This window comes from Manacus vitellinus, unplaced genomic scaffold (genome assembly GCF_001715985.3).
Source record: "Manacus vitellinus isolate BGI_N305 unplaced genomic scaffold, ASM171598v3 scaffold_2_pilon, whole genome shotgun sequence".
Lineage (NCBI taxonomy): Eukaryota > Metazoa > Chordata > Aves > Passeriformes > Pipridae > Manacus > Manacus vitellinus.
Genome location: NW_021940208.1, coordinates 48,929,423 through 48,943,633, shown reverse-complemented (window position 1 = coordinate 48,943,633; position 14,211 = coordinate 48,929,423). Strand labels below are relative to the sequence as shown.

General features: G+C 35.5%; 1 protein-coding gene across 1 annotated transcript in view; it reads right to left on the bottom strand.

Annotated features, from left to right (window-relative positions):
* The window catches only part of ITGBL1 (integrin subunit beta like 1), a 141,184-nt gene that overhangs the window by 60,119 nt on the left and 66,854 nt on the right, over positions 1-14,211 (bottom strand). The window contains exons 6-7 of the mRNA XM_018071520.2: positions 12,268-12,408; positions 7,974-8,120 (exon numbers count right to left, since the gene is read on the bottom strand). Coding sequence (XP_017927009.1) covers positions 7,974-8,120; positions 12,268-12,408 — 288 coding nt within the window. The remainder of the gene's footprint in view (positions 1-7,973; positions 8,121-12,267; positions 12,409-14,211) is intronic.

Below are 14,211 nucleotides of genomic sequence, written 5' to 3'. Positions count from 1 at the left end.
AAGTATTATCCTAAAACAAATATATTACATATCCTCTATTCTTTACCAATCCTCAAACTTTTCACTGTGAAAACCAGTGGGAAACTTCAGAACATTAATAAACTGTATTATAGAACTACCTCACTCTTAGATCTACACCTCAGAAACAGACAACTTACAACACACCCTGCTTCTCCCAGGACAGATGAAAAAGTACTTAGGCAGAAACAAAGTACATCATGAACCATTTTTGTATACTTTGTATTACCTTACTGCAAGTAAGGGTTCACTGCAGAAATGAAATGTTCTTTTAATTTACAGTCTTTCCTTGGTTCCTCCATCTCTACTTGATGTCTCTCAAAAACATGACCGGTAAAGCTAAAAACAATAGCCAAGAGTGCTGTAGGTGGATCACAGACAATTAAGTAGCTTTCTCTGCAGAGAAATACTGAAGTGTTGAGCTCCTGAACACTTTATGATTTAAAAAAAAAAAAAAAAAAAAAAAAGACAAGGTCGGAAAAGGTGAAATATTCTCAACTGTTCCAAATTGGCTTTCCTAACAAAAGGCAGCTTCCAGATGATCCTACTTCAATTAAGAGAGAGAGAGAAAGGCTCAAACAGAGCTTGAATCAGAGAAGCAGCTTAAAATCAGTGACCTATACTATTGATAGACAAATATAAGAGGAGCATGATGCAACTATTTATCTCTACTTTTTTCTTAGACTTCAACAGACTACAAGTGGAGGTCAGGGTGTCAGTCTGGCACATAAGGGTGTAACATAGACTGTTATGCCAGCTCATTCAGCATTAAAGTTCTAGCATAGCAAGACTGCCTCTCTGCTTGAAGTACACAGATGTATAATGGAGCTCAATCTCAAAGTTGATGAGATGAAAGCTAGAAATGTGACACATGACTTGAATTTATGCTCTGTTCTTCTTACACCAGCTAATAGTGCTGCTTGCTGCCAGGCTGTCTACTATAGTGCTTTAATTAATACCTCCTTCAGAATGCAGAGGTCATGCAAAATGAATGAAAACAGCACGCCAAATTCAGAGATGATGTACATTAGAGAAATTTACAATTCAATTAAAGAGCACAATTTGCATAATAAGAGTCTGTAGTAAAGAGCGGGTAGCAGGGGTAGTAATCTAGATTTTACCTTAGGATTGTTTACACTTTTCTTCTCTGACCCCATCTTGTCATGTATAAAGTACAGTAAATTATTCAGATAGCAACTTCTACTATCCTCTTCCTTTACTAAGTCAACAAGCTTTAGGTTTTAGAAACAGTGTTTTTATATCAGTGTCTAATAGAAATAGGATTTTTTTTTTGTTGATCGGTTTTGGCAATATCATACTAGAGGGGGACTCCAAAGTCCTTAACTAATAACTGCACTTAGAACAAAAAAAAACCAGAACTGTGAGGACATAAAACTATAGTAAATGAGGCTCCAATGGTAATAGCATAGAATTAGTTCTCATGATCTGATACATGCCTCCAGTTTCCCTTCCGCCCTTTAAAGGCATCATACCTGTCTGTGGAGACTTACTTGTTGGAGAGATGAACAGATCAGTATTACTAAATTACAGTTTGTATAGAATTAAAAATCTTGAAGATATGCTGAATGATGTCATCCAAATGTTTATATGAAACTATAGTAGTTGATGCTCCAACCCCCAAAATTAATTACAACCGGAATATTTTATGCCATATTTACCATCAGCCACGTAAGACTTCACAAAGGTCAGAAGTGCAGAGTTACATCTGCTTTTAGGTAGCTATTTAACACAAAAGTTTTATGCAGTTTCCATCTACTCTCGTTGCTATGCAGATACGATTATGCCATGTGCCTTTCTCTTTCCTTCTGCATACCATGGTGAATTATATCAACTGGGATTTACAGCATTTCCTGCACCAGTCAAGGTTTGGATGAGATATCTTTCAGAGCAGCATAAAGCATATATCACAGAAGATATCATACAGTCAAGATATCTTAAAAAAGTATTAAGACTTTACAGTAGGCAAGGGCCAATGGCACTGTTCTTTGGAGTGTTCATTGACCCTTATCCCTAAGCTTTGTTTTCAGACTTCAGGAGATGGTTTCTTGCCAGACGGGCAATATACATTACAGAACACGAGATTGGTTCACTGTCTTATTTCACTGCAAGGAATGTTTAATAATGCGTTGAGTACTGTTGCTCTTCCACTAAGTCAATCAACATCTAGTAATTTTAAACAGAGAAGAAACAGCAAAGTTACTGTAAATTAACTCTCTCAGTAAACTTTCAAAATTCCACATAGTTTTTGAGCTAATTAATTTAGTGTTTTAAAAATGGGGTTTAAGGGCATTTTCAGAAACAACAGAAATCTGTTTCAATACAGAATCAAAAAAAATCTTCATATTTCAGATAGCCAATGCTAGAGCATAAGTATAAGGAGGAATTTCACCACTAAAGAAACAGTTTAATTATCTCCATATGGCAAATAAATAAAAGCAACTATAGAAAAGATATTTAAATGTTAAAAGACAGTGCTAATAAGATTTGTCATTTATCTGTCTTGGGAAATCTGCTGTGGAATGGCTGCCTTCACTAAGGGTAAGTGATGAAAACAAGATTATTTAAAAAAAAAGCTCTCATTTATTATTCTCAAAACCTAATTTTTTAATTATCATTTATCTTCCTAAAGGCTTTTTTATTAAAACTATTTTGAAATCTGCTTTTTACCCAAAGGGGAAACTCAAGTGAGTGATGTGCGTTTTAAAGAGAAAAACGGGTTTGTCTTGTGCCTTAATCCTGACAACAATATGCTATCTCTTTATTTCTAACCATGATTTTTGGTGTGTCTTTTCCTTTATCTTTGACATTGGTCTTGCTGTACAGTGTGTTCTTAAAAGTGACAGATTTTCACTGTCAAAAAAATGAAAGTATTATATCCACAGTGAGAAGTCACACAGCAAGCTAAAAAAAAAATCACTCTTCGGAATAGAAGTGTAGAGAATTCTTCACTTTACATGAATGAAGCTGGCTAGTAATTTTTGGAAAATACTTAGTGTATTTAAACTCCCAAAATTTTCATGTGGTCCTTCTCTCACGTTATATATAACAGGGACTACTGCAGGTATAGACAGACTGATTGATGTAACTGAGAGGATGTATAATTTCTCTGCCTTTATAATATGATCTTAGCATGTAGATATTCTAATTCTGCTCAGCATGTCAGTATAAAGCCTCCTCTCTCCTTCGCCTACTGAAGCAGCTAAGAAATATAAGACCATGCTGTAATATATTTTTGGCAGCCTCTCTGCCCTCTCCACATGCTGACCAGAACCCATGAAACAGCTCGTTATTCCTGTGAGTGACTGGGGAAAATCAGGAATGGAATTATAGCCTGAAATGAAAGTTCACTGTTTCATCTGCTCTCAGAAGAGCAAAATGCAGATTGAGAAGTTGTAATCCATTGCATTTTATAGACAGGAATTATGTCATTAAGTTGTGTTCTTCATAGCATCATTTTACTTCTCTAAAAAAATGAATAGAATTTTATGTAACCTTGACACATTTCAACATTAAAAAAAGTTTTATTTCACTGTTATTTTTTCCCACACCTTTTTTCTCTTGCTGAAGTTACATGACTAAGAGTTAAGGGAACATGGGATTCTCAAAATCTGGGTACCATGTGACAATTCTCTTAGTTTCCATTACTGATGCTTTCCCTATTTCTGTCTACATAGTAGCATAATTTATCTTAGAGGTAAGTAATAAAAATTTGAGGAAAACATATATAAAAACCTCACAGTATTTAATATTACAAATTGTGTCATTGAATCATTAAAAAACAAAAAAGTAAGGTTAGCTTAACATTCTCTTTTCCATTTATCATTACCTGTGAAAGTAAAATATAGAGTATAAATTAAGAACCTTACCAAAATTAAGGTAAAATTAGGTAACTGGGTAAAATTAAGGTAAATAAAGTTCAAAGATGGAAACATTGAGTCCCTCAGATTGATATGAAAAGTATCATTTTGCCATGATTTTTGTGTTAATATTATATAATTTTAAATAATTTTTTTTAACAAGCCCACATTATTCCAAGTCTCTAATGCAAATATATCCTGATCTCAACCTTTTTTTTTTAATGAAGAATTTAAAAGATTTGGTGCTTTATTTGATTTGGGTATGGTTTTTTTAGGGTTTTTTTGTGGTTAACCTTCTGTAATTATTATTGGAGTTTTTAAAGACTTAAGCTAAACCACTGCGAGTTTCACAGCACTCCTTATCAGAAAAAATTGAAAAATGTACAAAAACCTAAAAATGGCCATGTAAAGCTTTAAAGGACTATTTATTTAATGCTTTCTAGGGCAGTATGTTTTTTGTTGGTTTTTTTTAATACTACTTAAATGCAGGATTATCCCATTTGGAAGTCATACTTAAGATTTCAACAAGAAAATACCATCTAGGAAACAAAACTTTTGTTAATCTTGGGAACAGAGTATTGGAACTGAAGTTTGAAACTCCTCCACCTGAAAATCTGAGTGCATGTCATAATTTAGACAGAGACTGTAGAAAGATATTACAGCAGTTCTATCTTTCTCTGTCTGCACGTTTTGGCTATCTATATGGCATTAAAAATCCTAAAAATGCTTTGTCCTTCAGTGTCTTTATCCAAGACCATAAAAGTGATTGCAGAAGAGTACATCAGCTGACACAACTGCTGTTAACTAATCTAGAAACAAAAGGTACAGATGAACTGAAAACATTCTTCAAGGAAGCACAATACATGGCAAAATCATAAAGTCATGCATCTGCATCTCTGGGCATTCTGTACTTGATACATGAACTGCTTTACTAAAAGACCCATTAAATAAGACTGTTAAGTACTCAAGTCCTTTGGCAGCACAGTGGATTCGTGACCTGTACAAGGACTTACTGTCCTTGTGTCATAGCCATGAGAAAAATAATACAAGGTTGTTGCCATAACAGACTGGGGTGCAGAGATCCACCTGTGGTGGAGCCCAGGCTGGAGCGAGTGGATAACCAAAAGAGGCTGTGACTCTGTGGGAGGCCCAAGATGGAGCAGGGTCCTGCCAGGGAGATGCAGCCCATGGAGAGAGGAGCCCACGCTGGAATGTGTTTTTCCTGGGTAGGACTTGTGGCCCCTGTGGGGGACCCACGTTGTACAGCTCATTTGTGAAGGAATGCACCCATGGAGAAGTGACCCACGGGACAGTAGTTTGTGAAAAACTGTTGCCTGTGGGATGGACTCATGCCAGAGAGGTTTGTGAAGGACTGTCTCCTGTGGGAGCGACCTCAAGGGAGCAGGGGAAGGACTCCTCTCCCTGAGCAGCGGCAGAAACAACTGATCGTAACCCCCATTCCCTATCTTCCTTCACCACTGGGGGGGAGGAGGTAGAACTTGGAAGCAAGGAGGGGAGAGGGAAAGGTGATTTTAAGATTATTTTACTTCTCAGTTTTTTACTCTGATCCTGTCAGTAATAAATTTAATTAATATCCCACTTTGAGTCTGTTTTGCCTGTGATCAGTAACTGACCTCTCCCAGTTCTTATCTCAACTCATGAATACTTTGCTGGTTTTTTTCTCTCCTGTGTCCAGTTGCAGAGGGGAGGGAGAGAGTGGCTTTAGTGGGTACCTGGCATCCAGCCGGGGTCAACCTACTACACATTTCCATTTTCTTTTGGGACTTTCCTTTTCTTGTCACACAATCCTCTTTATGGATGTCAGAAAAATTGGAGCTGGTGTTACAAGTACATGGCTTTTTGCAACCCTGAAGACTTGAAAGAGGTTGTGCTTGACTGAAAATGTTTATTTTGTTTCATTTTCTCGTTTCACACTTCTGCACATGAAAAGCTATAATGACAAGTAGCTGGATTTTCCAATGGGAACAAAGAATTTAAATGTGCATGTCCAGTGGCAGTTTTTCATAGGAACTAAATGCTAATAGGAAGTAAAACTAATCACTTCAGCAAGGCAGCAACTTTTTTACATTTTGTATTATATCCAAAGTATAATGGAGGAAAGGGAAATCCAATGTAAAAAAAGAAAATACACTATCCAGTAAAACACAGATAAGTAGACTAAAATATCTTTTCTCCTTTTCTCTCTCGATTTCCTAAACGAAATTGTTCATAAAACTAAAACAAGATACTACTTTCCATTTTAAAATTAAAGTTTTCATGGAAATCTTTTTTCAAATGTGGAATGCAGAATCTCTCATTCTTTTGTTACAGCAGCTGTCCATCATGCTATGTCCTAAATCCATATCTGGATTTAGTGCCTTTTGCACTCCTCAAAAACCTTGGTGATCTCTTTGTGTTTAGAAGTCAAAGTTCAGTGAAAGCCACTATCAATTAAGCTTTTTGTTCCAACAGAAGCTGCTTGTACTTTTTTTGAAAATTTTGACTGACAGATCACTCAAATGAATTCACCTGAAAGGGACTTATTTCAGTGCTAATATCTCAACAGAAAAACACTGCTAGCATTAATAAGTGTTTTTCAGAAAGTCAAAAGGATAGAATTATTGACACTCATTTTGAAATCTTAAAATTACTCTTTTCATTATATTTAATTTTAAAAATCAAAATTAAGTATTTTAAATATAAAATAGAACACATATGCTCCATAATTAAGACTGTATATTTATTCAAATTAAACTTCTTTTTATGACTCCAAATTCTCAACATACACAACTTCTAGCGAAGCAGATGAAAGAAGAGACATTCAGCATCCAACGACAACAGAAAAAAGTGAGCCAGTATTAAAAAAAAATTAAAATAAATCAAAAGTCAACCCTCATTTCTGTTAGTTGTCATTCTTGCAATTAAGAACAATACAATGTAATTAATTCTCTACAGATGCTCATTTTTCACCTAACTCATAGCCAAAAATTCTGTTGAAAATTCTTAACAATAAAAGAGAGATGTCACTGAAAACTGTGTCTTAATTAAGAAAAAATAAACAACGAGCAACAATGTTGTTAACACACAGTTCTTTTAAGATACTGATAATGCTGCATTTACTAAGTTATGATCTGCTATACATTTACAGGGGGAGAAAAGGACAATTACCACAGAGCTAACCTGGGTGGACAACCTACAATTTTTGACTAAGTAGATATTGCAAATGAACTGACATTTAGGGTCAAATGCAATAAATCAAGAGTAGCTTTAGACCTTTCCTAGCAAATACTTAAGTGGTCAGAATTCATAACAACTTCAATTACCAACCAAATAACAACTCCTACCAATTCATAACAACTTACCAATTACCAATAGTCTCTCATATTTCCTTTTCTTTTTTCTCTCTGCAGAAAACCACATTTCACACAGGGACAGATAAAAATTACCAAGTCCATTTCCTTTTCAGAAAAATTTTCTTATGCTTGGATTTCAAGTGTACGTATGACTTAGTATACTTTTTTAGTCAAAACTTTGGAAAAGGCTACAGTGTGACAAAGAAATGTGTCACATGTCACATTTCTCAAATGAAAAGCCAGTGGTCAACTAGCAAACTGTGCTGAAGCACAGCTGCATTTTATAGAGTCAGTCTTGTACTCAATTACGCAGTTTCTTAGGCAGAGTAAATCCAGTCCTTATCACAATGGTGCCACAACATTTTACACAGGCTGAAAATGTCATGCTGCTTTTGTAGCAAAGAGTGCATAGGATACATTCATATTTTTAATGTGTCATTAGTAAAGACTTAGCTGCAGCAATTTTCAAAGTATCCTTGAAAACCTCCGAAACAACTATTGATATGTAAAATAAAACACAAAGCAGAAGATGACAGGCAAAATAGGTGACCTTTCTGATTCTTCTCCTCCCTTCTCCTAACTCACAAGTTACGTATGTGAGATTCATGCACAATAAGCCAAGAAGGTACACATTTTTCAGTACTAGTAATGCTGGACATCATTAAAATTCTTTTAATGGAAGTACATTTAAAGAGCATGAAAATTCTTTCAGAAATGTTTTTACCTCTTCCAGAGCAAAGTAAATTAGAATTTCCTTGGCATCTCTTAGCACTTTCCTCAACAGACAATGGACAAGAACGTGGATGCTCACACTTTTTCCCAGTCCATCCTTCTTTACAGTCACATCTTCCACAATTACACTGTCCATGACCTTGAATAAAATTAAGATTAACTTTTATTCTGATGAGGTAGTAAACTGTCATAATTAGATGAACTTTATCAAAGTTGTGGCTTCATTCAATAATTAGACTGGCAAAAAATTCAATTATTTCACTCTATCTACATTTCCCCCCCCCCCCCCGAAAATAGCACTGGTCTCCCGTTCCATTTGAGCCATATTTCTTTTTTCTTTTCTTCTGAAGGCATGTTTTGCCACTCAGCACATGATCTACATGCAAACGGGTGGAATAGAGATTACAAATACACATTTCACCATTGCTTGGAAAAGTAGGGTGTCATAAGGCACTGTTTCATTTACCTTTATGTTCCTCTTTTTCTACCACAGTTCCAGTATAACCTCTATGAAATATACCAATACCATCTTTTATCTACTTGCAATCAATGTGATCTCCCAAACAATGTCCCATCAATTCCAAGTCTCAAACCAGTGCCTTCTAGTAAAAACTGATGTATAAATAATAAAATATTGGACATAATCAATTCTCATTTCAATAGGGCAGTTGGATATGACTTTTGGCTATCTCATTGGCTAACTTGACTGTTCCTGAGCCTGCCTATTTCCTCTATGAATGCAAACATATCCAGACCAAGAAAAAACAAGAAAATTGCTCTTCTCCCTCTTTATACTCTTTGCCTAAAGCAGTGAGATTCTGGTAATACAAAATATTTCTTGAACCCCGAGGAAAGTTTGAGAATCAGCAAAAACATTCCCTGCTACAAAATCAAATATTTATTTTCATGGCCTCTGGCAGCAGGTTAGAACTCTCACAATTTTCACATAGTCATCATTCATTGGACACAGGACCAAAGCTTTGCTTCAATGTCCACTTCTCTATCCATGTTCTTCATGAAAACATAGCAACACAGATTTTATGTTTCTTTCTAACCGTATTTGCATTTTAAGAATGGCTTGTATCCATTTATCAGTTCAAAAGGAGAAAATAGGAGGAAACAAGCATTCTGTGAGTCATCAGAGTAATTCCCAGAATATGTCTTAAAGTTAACGTTAAAGAATAATATTTCTCTACATTAGTTATTTATTTTCCTTGAAAAGCATTAAAGTCTTCCTCTTGTTTAGAGGATAGGTTTAGACAAGACATTGGGAAGAAAATCTTTTCTGGGTGGGTGGTGAGGCTCTGGAACAGGTTGACCAGAGAATCTGTGGATGACTCATCCCTGAAAGTGTTCAGGGCCAGGTTGGATGGGGCTTTGAGCAACCTGGTCAAGTGGAAGGTGTCCCTGCCCGTGGTTGGGGTTTGAACTAGATGATTTTTAAGGTTCCTTCCAACACAAATAATTCTGTGATTCCATGATTTTGTCCTTTGCTTTCATGTGTACCTGCAAACAGGTTGCGAATTGGAGCTATGTTCCCTAATCCAGATAGATACTTGTGAGACGATTATGTTCTTTCATACAATAGTTTCTTTGCTAGAGTCACAGCAAAGGAGCTAATGAGATGTGTGAATGTATGAATTTCCTTGTGGAAGCCTTTTTTCTTTTGGTGTCAAGTCATGAAAGCTATTATCTCTTTAAACGAAGAGAATCACTTTAATGTTGAGAACACTTCTGAAAGAAAATAATTCATTAACATACTGAATAGCACTTCAGGTGTTAAAAAAAAGGACTCTAGTTGCCAATATGATGTACTGTGAATTGACAGTCTCCTCAAGTCATATGAAACTTCTGGAGGAAGCTGCTCTTGTGTGATGTTAAATTCTCACAGCAGGGCTGTCAATTCCTGTCATTCATAGTTTATGAAATAAACATACCATTTCATTCAGTTACAGTAAAACTCTTTGCATGAAAACCTGACTTCCTATCATTTCAATATGCTACTCAGGACAATGTGATTTCCTGTCTATAGCTATTAGATGGGTAGAATAAGACAAGAAAATTTCCTATCACCTCTGTTTCATGAAGGTTTTAAGAGAGATGGATTATTTTCTCCAATCTGACTAATCCCTCTTGGATTCATCCCAAACCAATTTACAAATAATTGTGAGAAAAATGAGGATATTTTGCAGACACACGTAATGTATGCACACTTTGTGCAGCAAGTAAGTCGTCCAATTGCAATTCTACTATTAAATCTTTGGTTTAATTGCAGATTCTGTCTGTCTACCACAATAAACCAAAATTAATACTCATGCCTCTTATCTATTTCTGAAATATGACTAAGCAGCAGGACTGGAAGACGTTCACATTGCTTCATGTGAAAATGGATTTTTTTGCATAATGTATATTTGGATGGCCAGCTAAGGCTAAATTAGGCTTTTCTAAAATATAATGAATAGGGAATGGATAAAAATAATTACCACTAAAATTTGTGATGACTAGATGGAAAAATTAAGCTATACTTCAACATGGGTTTTAGTTATACTAAACAAGCCATATGAGTCCCTCATTTTGTATGTCTTCTCATACAGTTTTGCTCATTTACAGTTATATTAGTATAAAGAACACTGTATCAGTCCTCAATCCAGTGTCAAATGGCAATATCTTTCCCCCAGCTCATTTGTAACTGTCTTACTTACCCTGTGCTTTCTTACAACCATTGCCATTCTGGGAAGCAGCAGCTGCAATGGCAATAATATCCAGAAAAGGGGGAGTTCAAGTATCAGTGTTTCAGTTATGCAGCATTAGCTGTAGATGCCACAGCTTTGCTTCAATTTAATTAGGTTTGAAACTCTTGTGTTCACCCTTAACTACGGAACACATTTATCAGGTTGATTTGTAGCTTTGTATTCCTTAGCTGATGCTGATATTTTGGTCAGTCCTGAACTGCTAAAAACATTGACAGCAACACAATGATACATTCAAAAATTGCAACATCCCAAAGTAAGTCTTCCTGCTGCTCTCATGACTGCAGTTCTTCATCCTTCCAGATCTTTCATTAAATGAACCTATATAACATTTGCAAGTGGCTGAAACAGTAACTAGTGAATTAATTCACTGAAGGTTTTCAGAATAGCTTCTTTTTTTTACTCATTTTATTAGCTAGTAATTCATCAATATTTATTTAAAAAACCCTAACATAAGAGTTGAAAAAAATTCCACTTCTTTAACAGTAAAAGAAAAAGCTGAAAATTTTATGTATCATGTTGGCTTCTGCTTTCTTTCTTTGTTACAGACAGCTCCTGTGATCTTTCAATGATGGATTCTTCATTCTCGTAATAGAAGGAGAATATACCACATCACTAGTTTTCTTGACGTGACTGCATTCTTCCCATTATTAATTAGGCCAGATAAGGTTTTTGCAGGATTCATTCAAGCTGGCAACCTCTAATGTGTCAAGTCCCTTTGAAATCACTCATTTGTTTTTCCTGTGTGTAAAAATTGCATGCTGTGTATTGATCAAAGTCCTTCTCTCTTGCCTAGTATTAGCATCTTTATTAGTAACTATACAAAATTGTATGCAAGGAATCTCAGCTTTTGTTAGTTGATACGTGGAGCATCCATCTAAATACACTGAAAAGCTTGGATGGATGGATGGATGGATGGATGGATGGATGGATGGATGGATGCGTCGTGGTGTATTAACCGATTTGAACATAATGCTCTGAAGCACAAGTAGAAGAAAAAGGAAGGTAGAAGTGTCTAAGATGTACAGTCAGTATTGTGCAGCTGGGCCACACATTCATATTTTCCATATATTGATGCTCTACTTGTTCTCATGTCATTTTGTATTTTCAGGGTACTGTTTTTTGTTAACTCCTTTATTTACTTTTCCTTCAATTTCTTCTTCTTGATTATTCTCTCCCTGCCGTATAACATGAAATAACAAATACAATTCAATCTAACAAACTTTCAAATTCAAATTTCCCCAAGAAAGGTTATATCTATAATTTAAAGTTTCAACCATTATCCAATTTATGCTAGGTTATACTGAATGCAAGAGTATTAAAAGAGAGATGGACACTTAAAAGTATTTAATATTTACAGAATTTTGTTAAATGGCATAGAAAATAATTACAGAATTATGTCTTTTAATTTAAAAAATCCACTCCGAAGCCTCTCCTCCTGAGGAGAACTGGAGCACTAGAGAAGAGGGAGATCAGACCAGTTGGCTGCTCTCTTTATAAAACTACACATAAGTCCCTATTATATAAAATCCTTACCTGAACAGAAGTCATCAGAGTATCTATCGTACACTGCTTTGCAGTTTCTTTCATCACACTCACAGGTATCTCCATGAATATCTCCCCAGTCACCAGTTGGGTCTACATCATGGCATGTGCATTCCCCACATACACATGTGCCTGAGAAAGAGAAAAAAAAATACACAGAGATAGAAGATTAACAGAGCAATTTAAAGTAATAGTAGTTTGATTACAGGAATTTACACTTGTGAATTTTTAGCTCTCACAGGAATGCAGTTTCAAAGCTGCAAGTGTTAATCATGAGCGAGTGTTCATCTTCTATGATTAGTTAGTAGCAATACTTTATACCAACAAATTGGCTTTCTGTTCAAGTTTCTTTTTGCTGTTTGAGCCTTGTTAGGAATCAACAGAAAAATGTAGTGCACAGAACAGTCATAAATCTTTGACATCAACAGTAATTTGCCCTGACAGTAATGACAATAAAAATCAATTCTGTTTAAATGAGTTGGGCTTGGGCACAATAGATAATTAATGGTTGTTAAAGCATAAATATTAAGACTACAATGGAATACAAATTCTAATCCAGTTGAAAATGTCTAGGAGGTTATTCTTTACCTAAGAAGAACTGCAGCACAGATCTATATGAAAAGGATATTTATCCACTTTCCCAAGTCAATATTCAGGGCCACACCCAGTTGTTTACAATAAAAGAAATGTGAAATATGACAGAAATACAAATTTGGCACAATCCTACTAATATACTGAGAACACTTAGGAAAATCTGAACAACAACAACAAAAAAACCCCAGTTTCCTTCTTCAGAAGGCCAAATATGCTTCAGGACCACAGATTCACTGCTTTTTCTGAGATGCCAACAGGTCCTTAGAAGCAACCTGACCTTACTGATGCATGCAGCTCATTTCCTGCAAAGGAGCTCCACCTTTTGCTACTCTGCCAACACCTTTGTCATCTTATTCAGATACTCTAAACAATATAATGCATTTGAGGACAACAGTACATATAGATATGAGCACTTTCTCTAAAAGGGTAAGGTCGACACAACTGTGTATGCATGACACTTAAATGAAGCAGGAAAGTCTAAAGCCACCAAGGCAGCCCTCAGGAAATTTGCACCTGATTTTTTTATACGTTCACAATTCAGTGACATTATTGAAGAAGAAAAAAATCCAAACCAACCAACAAACAAAAAACCAAAAAGCAAACACCTCCAGAGGGTGATTAATCCTCCCAGAAACAACTTCAAAGTGAATTTGGATCAGCTGTCCTGGATATCAAAATGCGAAACACCATTTCTCCAAAATTTAAAAATCTAAAGGTTCACATCTGGTCTCAGCTGGTTGACCAGACAGTTGTGGGGGGAAAGAGAGAGACAATTTATCCAACTTAGCACTGAAGGAGGGTAGACAGCAAGGTTAACCCCAATATTTGATTTTTACAAGTCTCAAGATTGACAAGATGAACTGCACTTATACAGCAAGGTGTATAAACACTAAAACCTGGATAAGTAGGACTAAATGGAGCAAAAATACCGTGTTCGAAAGCAACTTCATGTCATAGAAGTCTACAAATGTTTTATGAAAATAAAATCACAAATACACGAAAAGCTAAAGATATAGAAGTATCCCACAAATGTACCTTGGTATAGGAGGTTGTAAGTACCCAGAATACCACAAGAAATTACTTTCTCAGTGCAAAGAAAGTATCTGATCTGAAGCTACTTTGATTATTATTTCCAGAATTACACAAAAATTTTATGTTAAAGTCACAAGACTAAATGGGCCTACATGATCTCTGTATTTCTCTTCTCATAATTATGAGAAGAGAATTTTCTAAATTCTCTCAAGATAATTTGATGTTTGCAGTACAGCAGGTTTTGTCAGCAGAGAGTGACTTTTGCTTATGGTCTACTGTAATATTTCTGGACTATTGCCAAAAAAATCC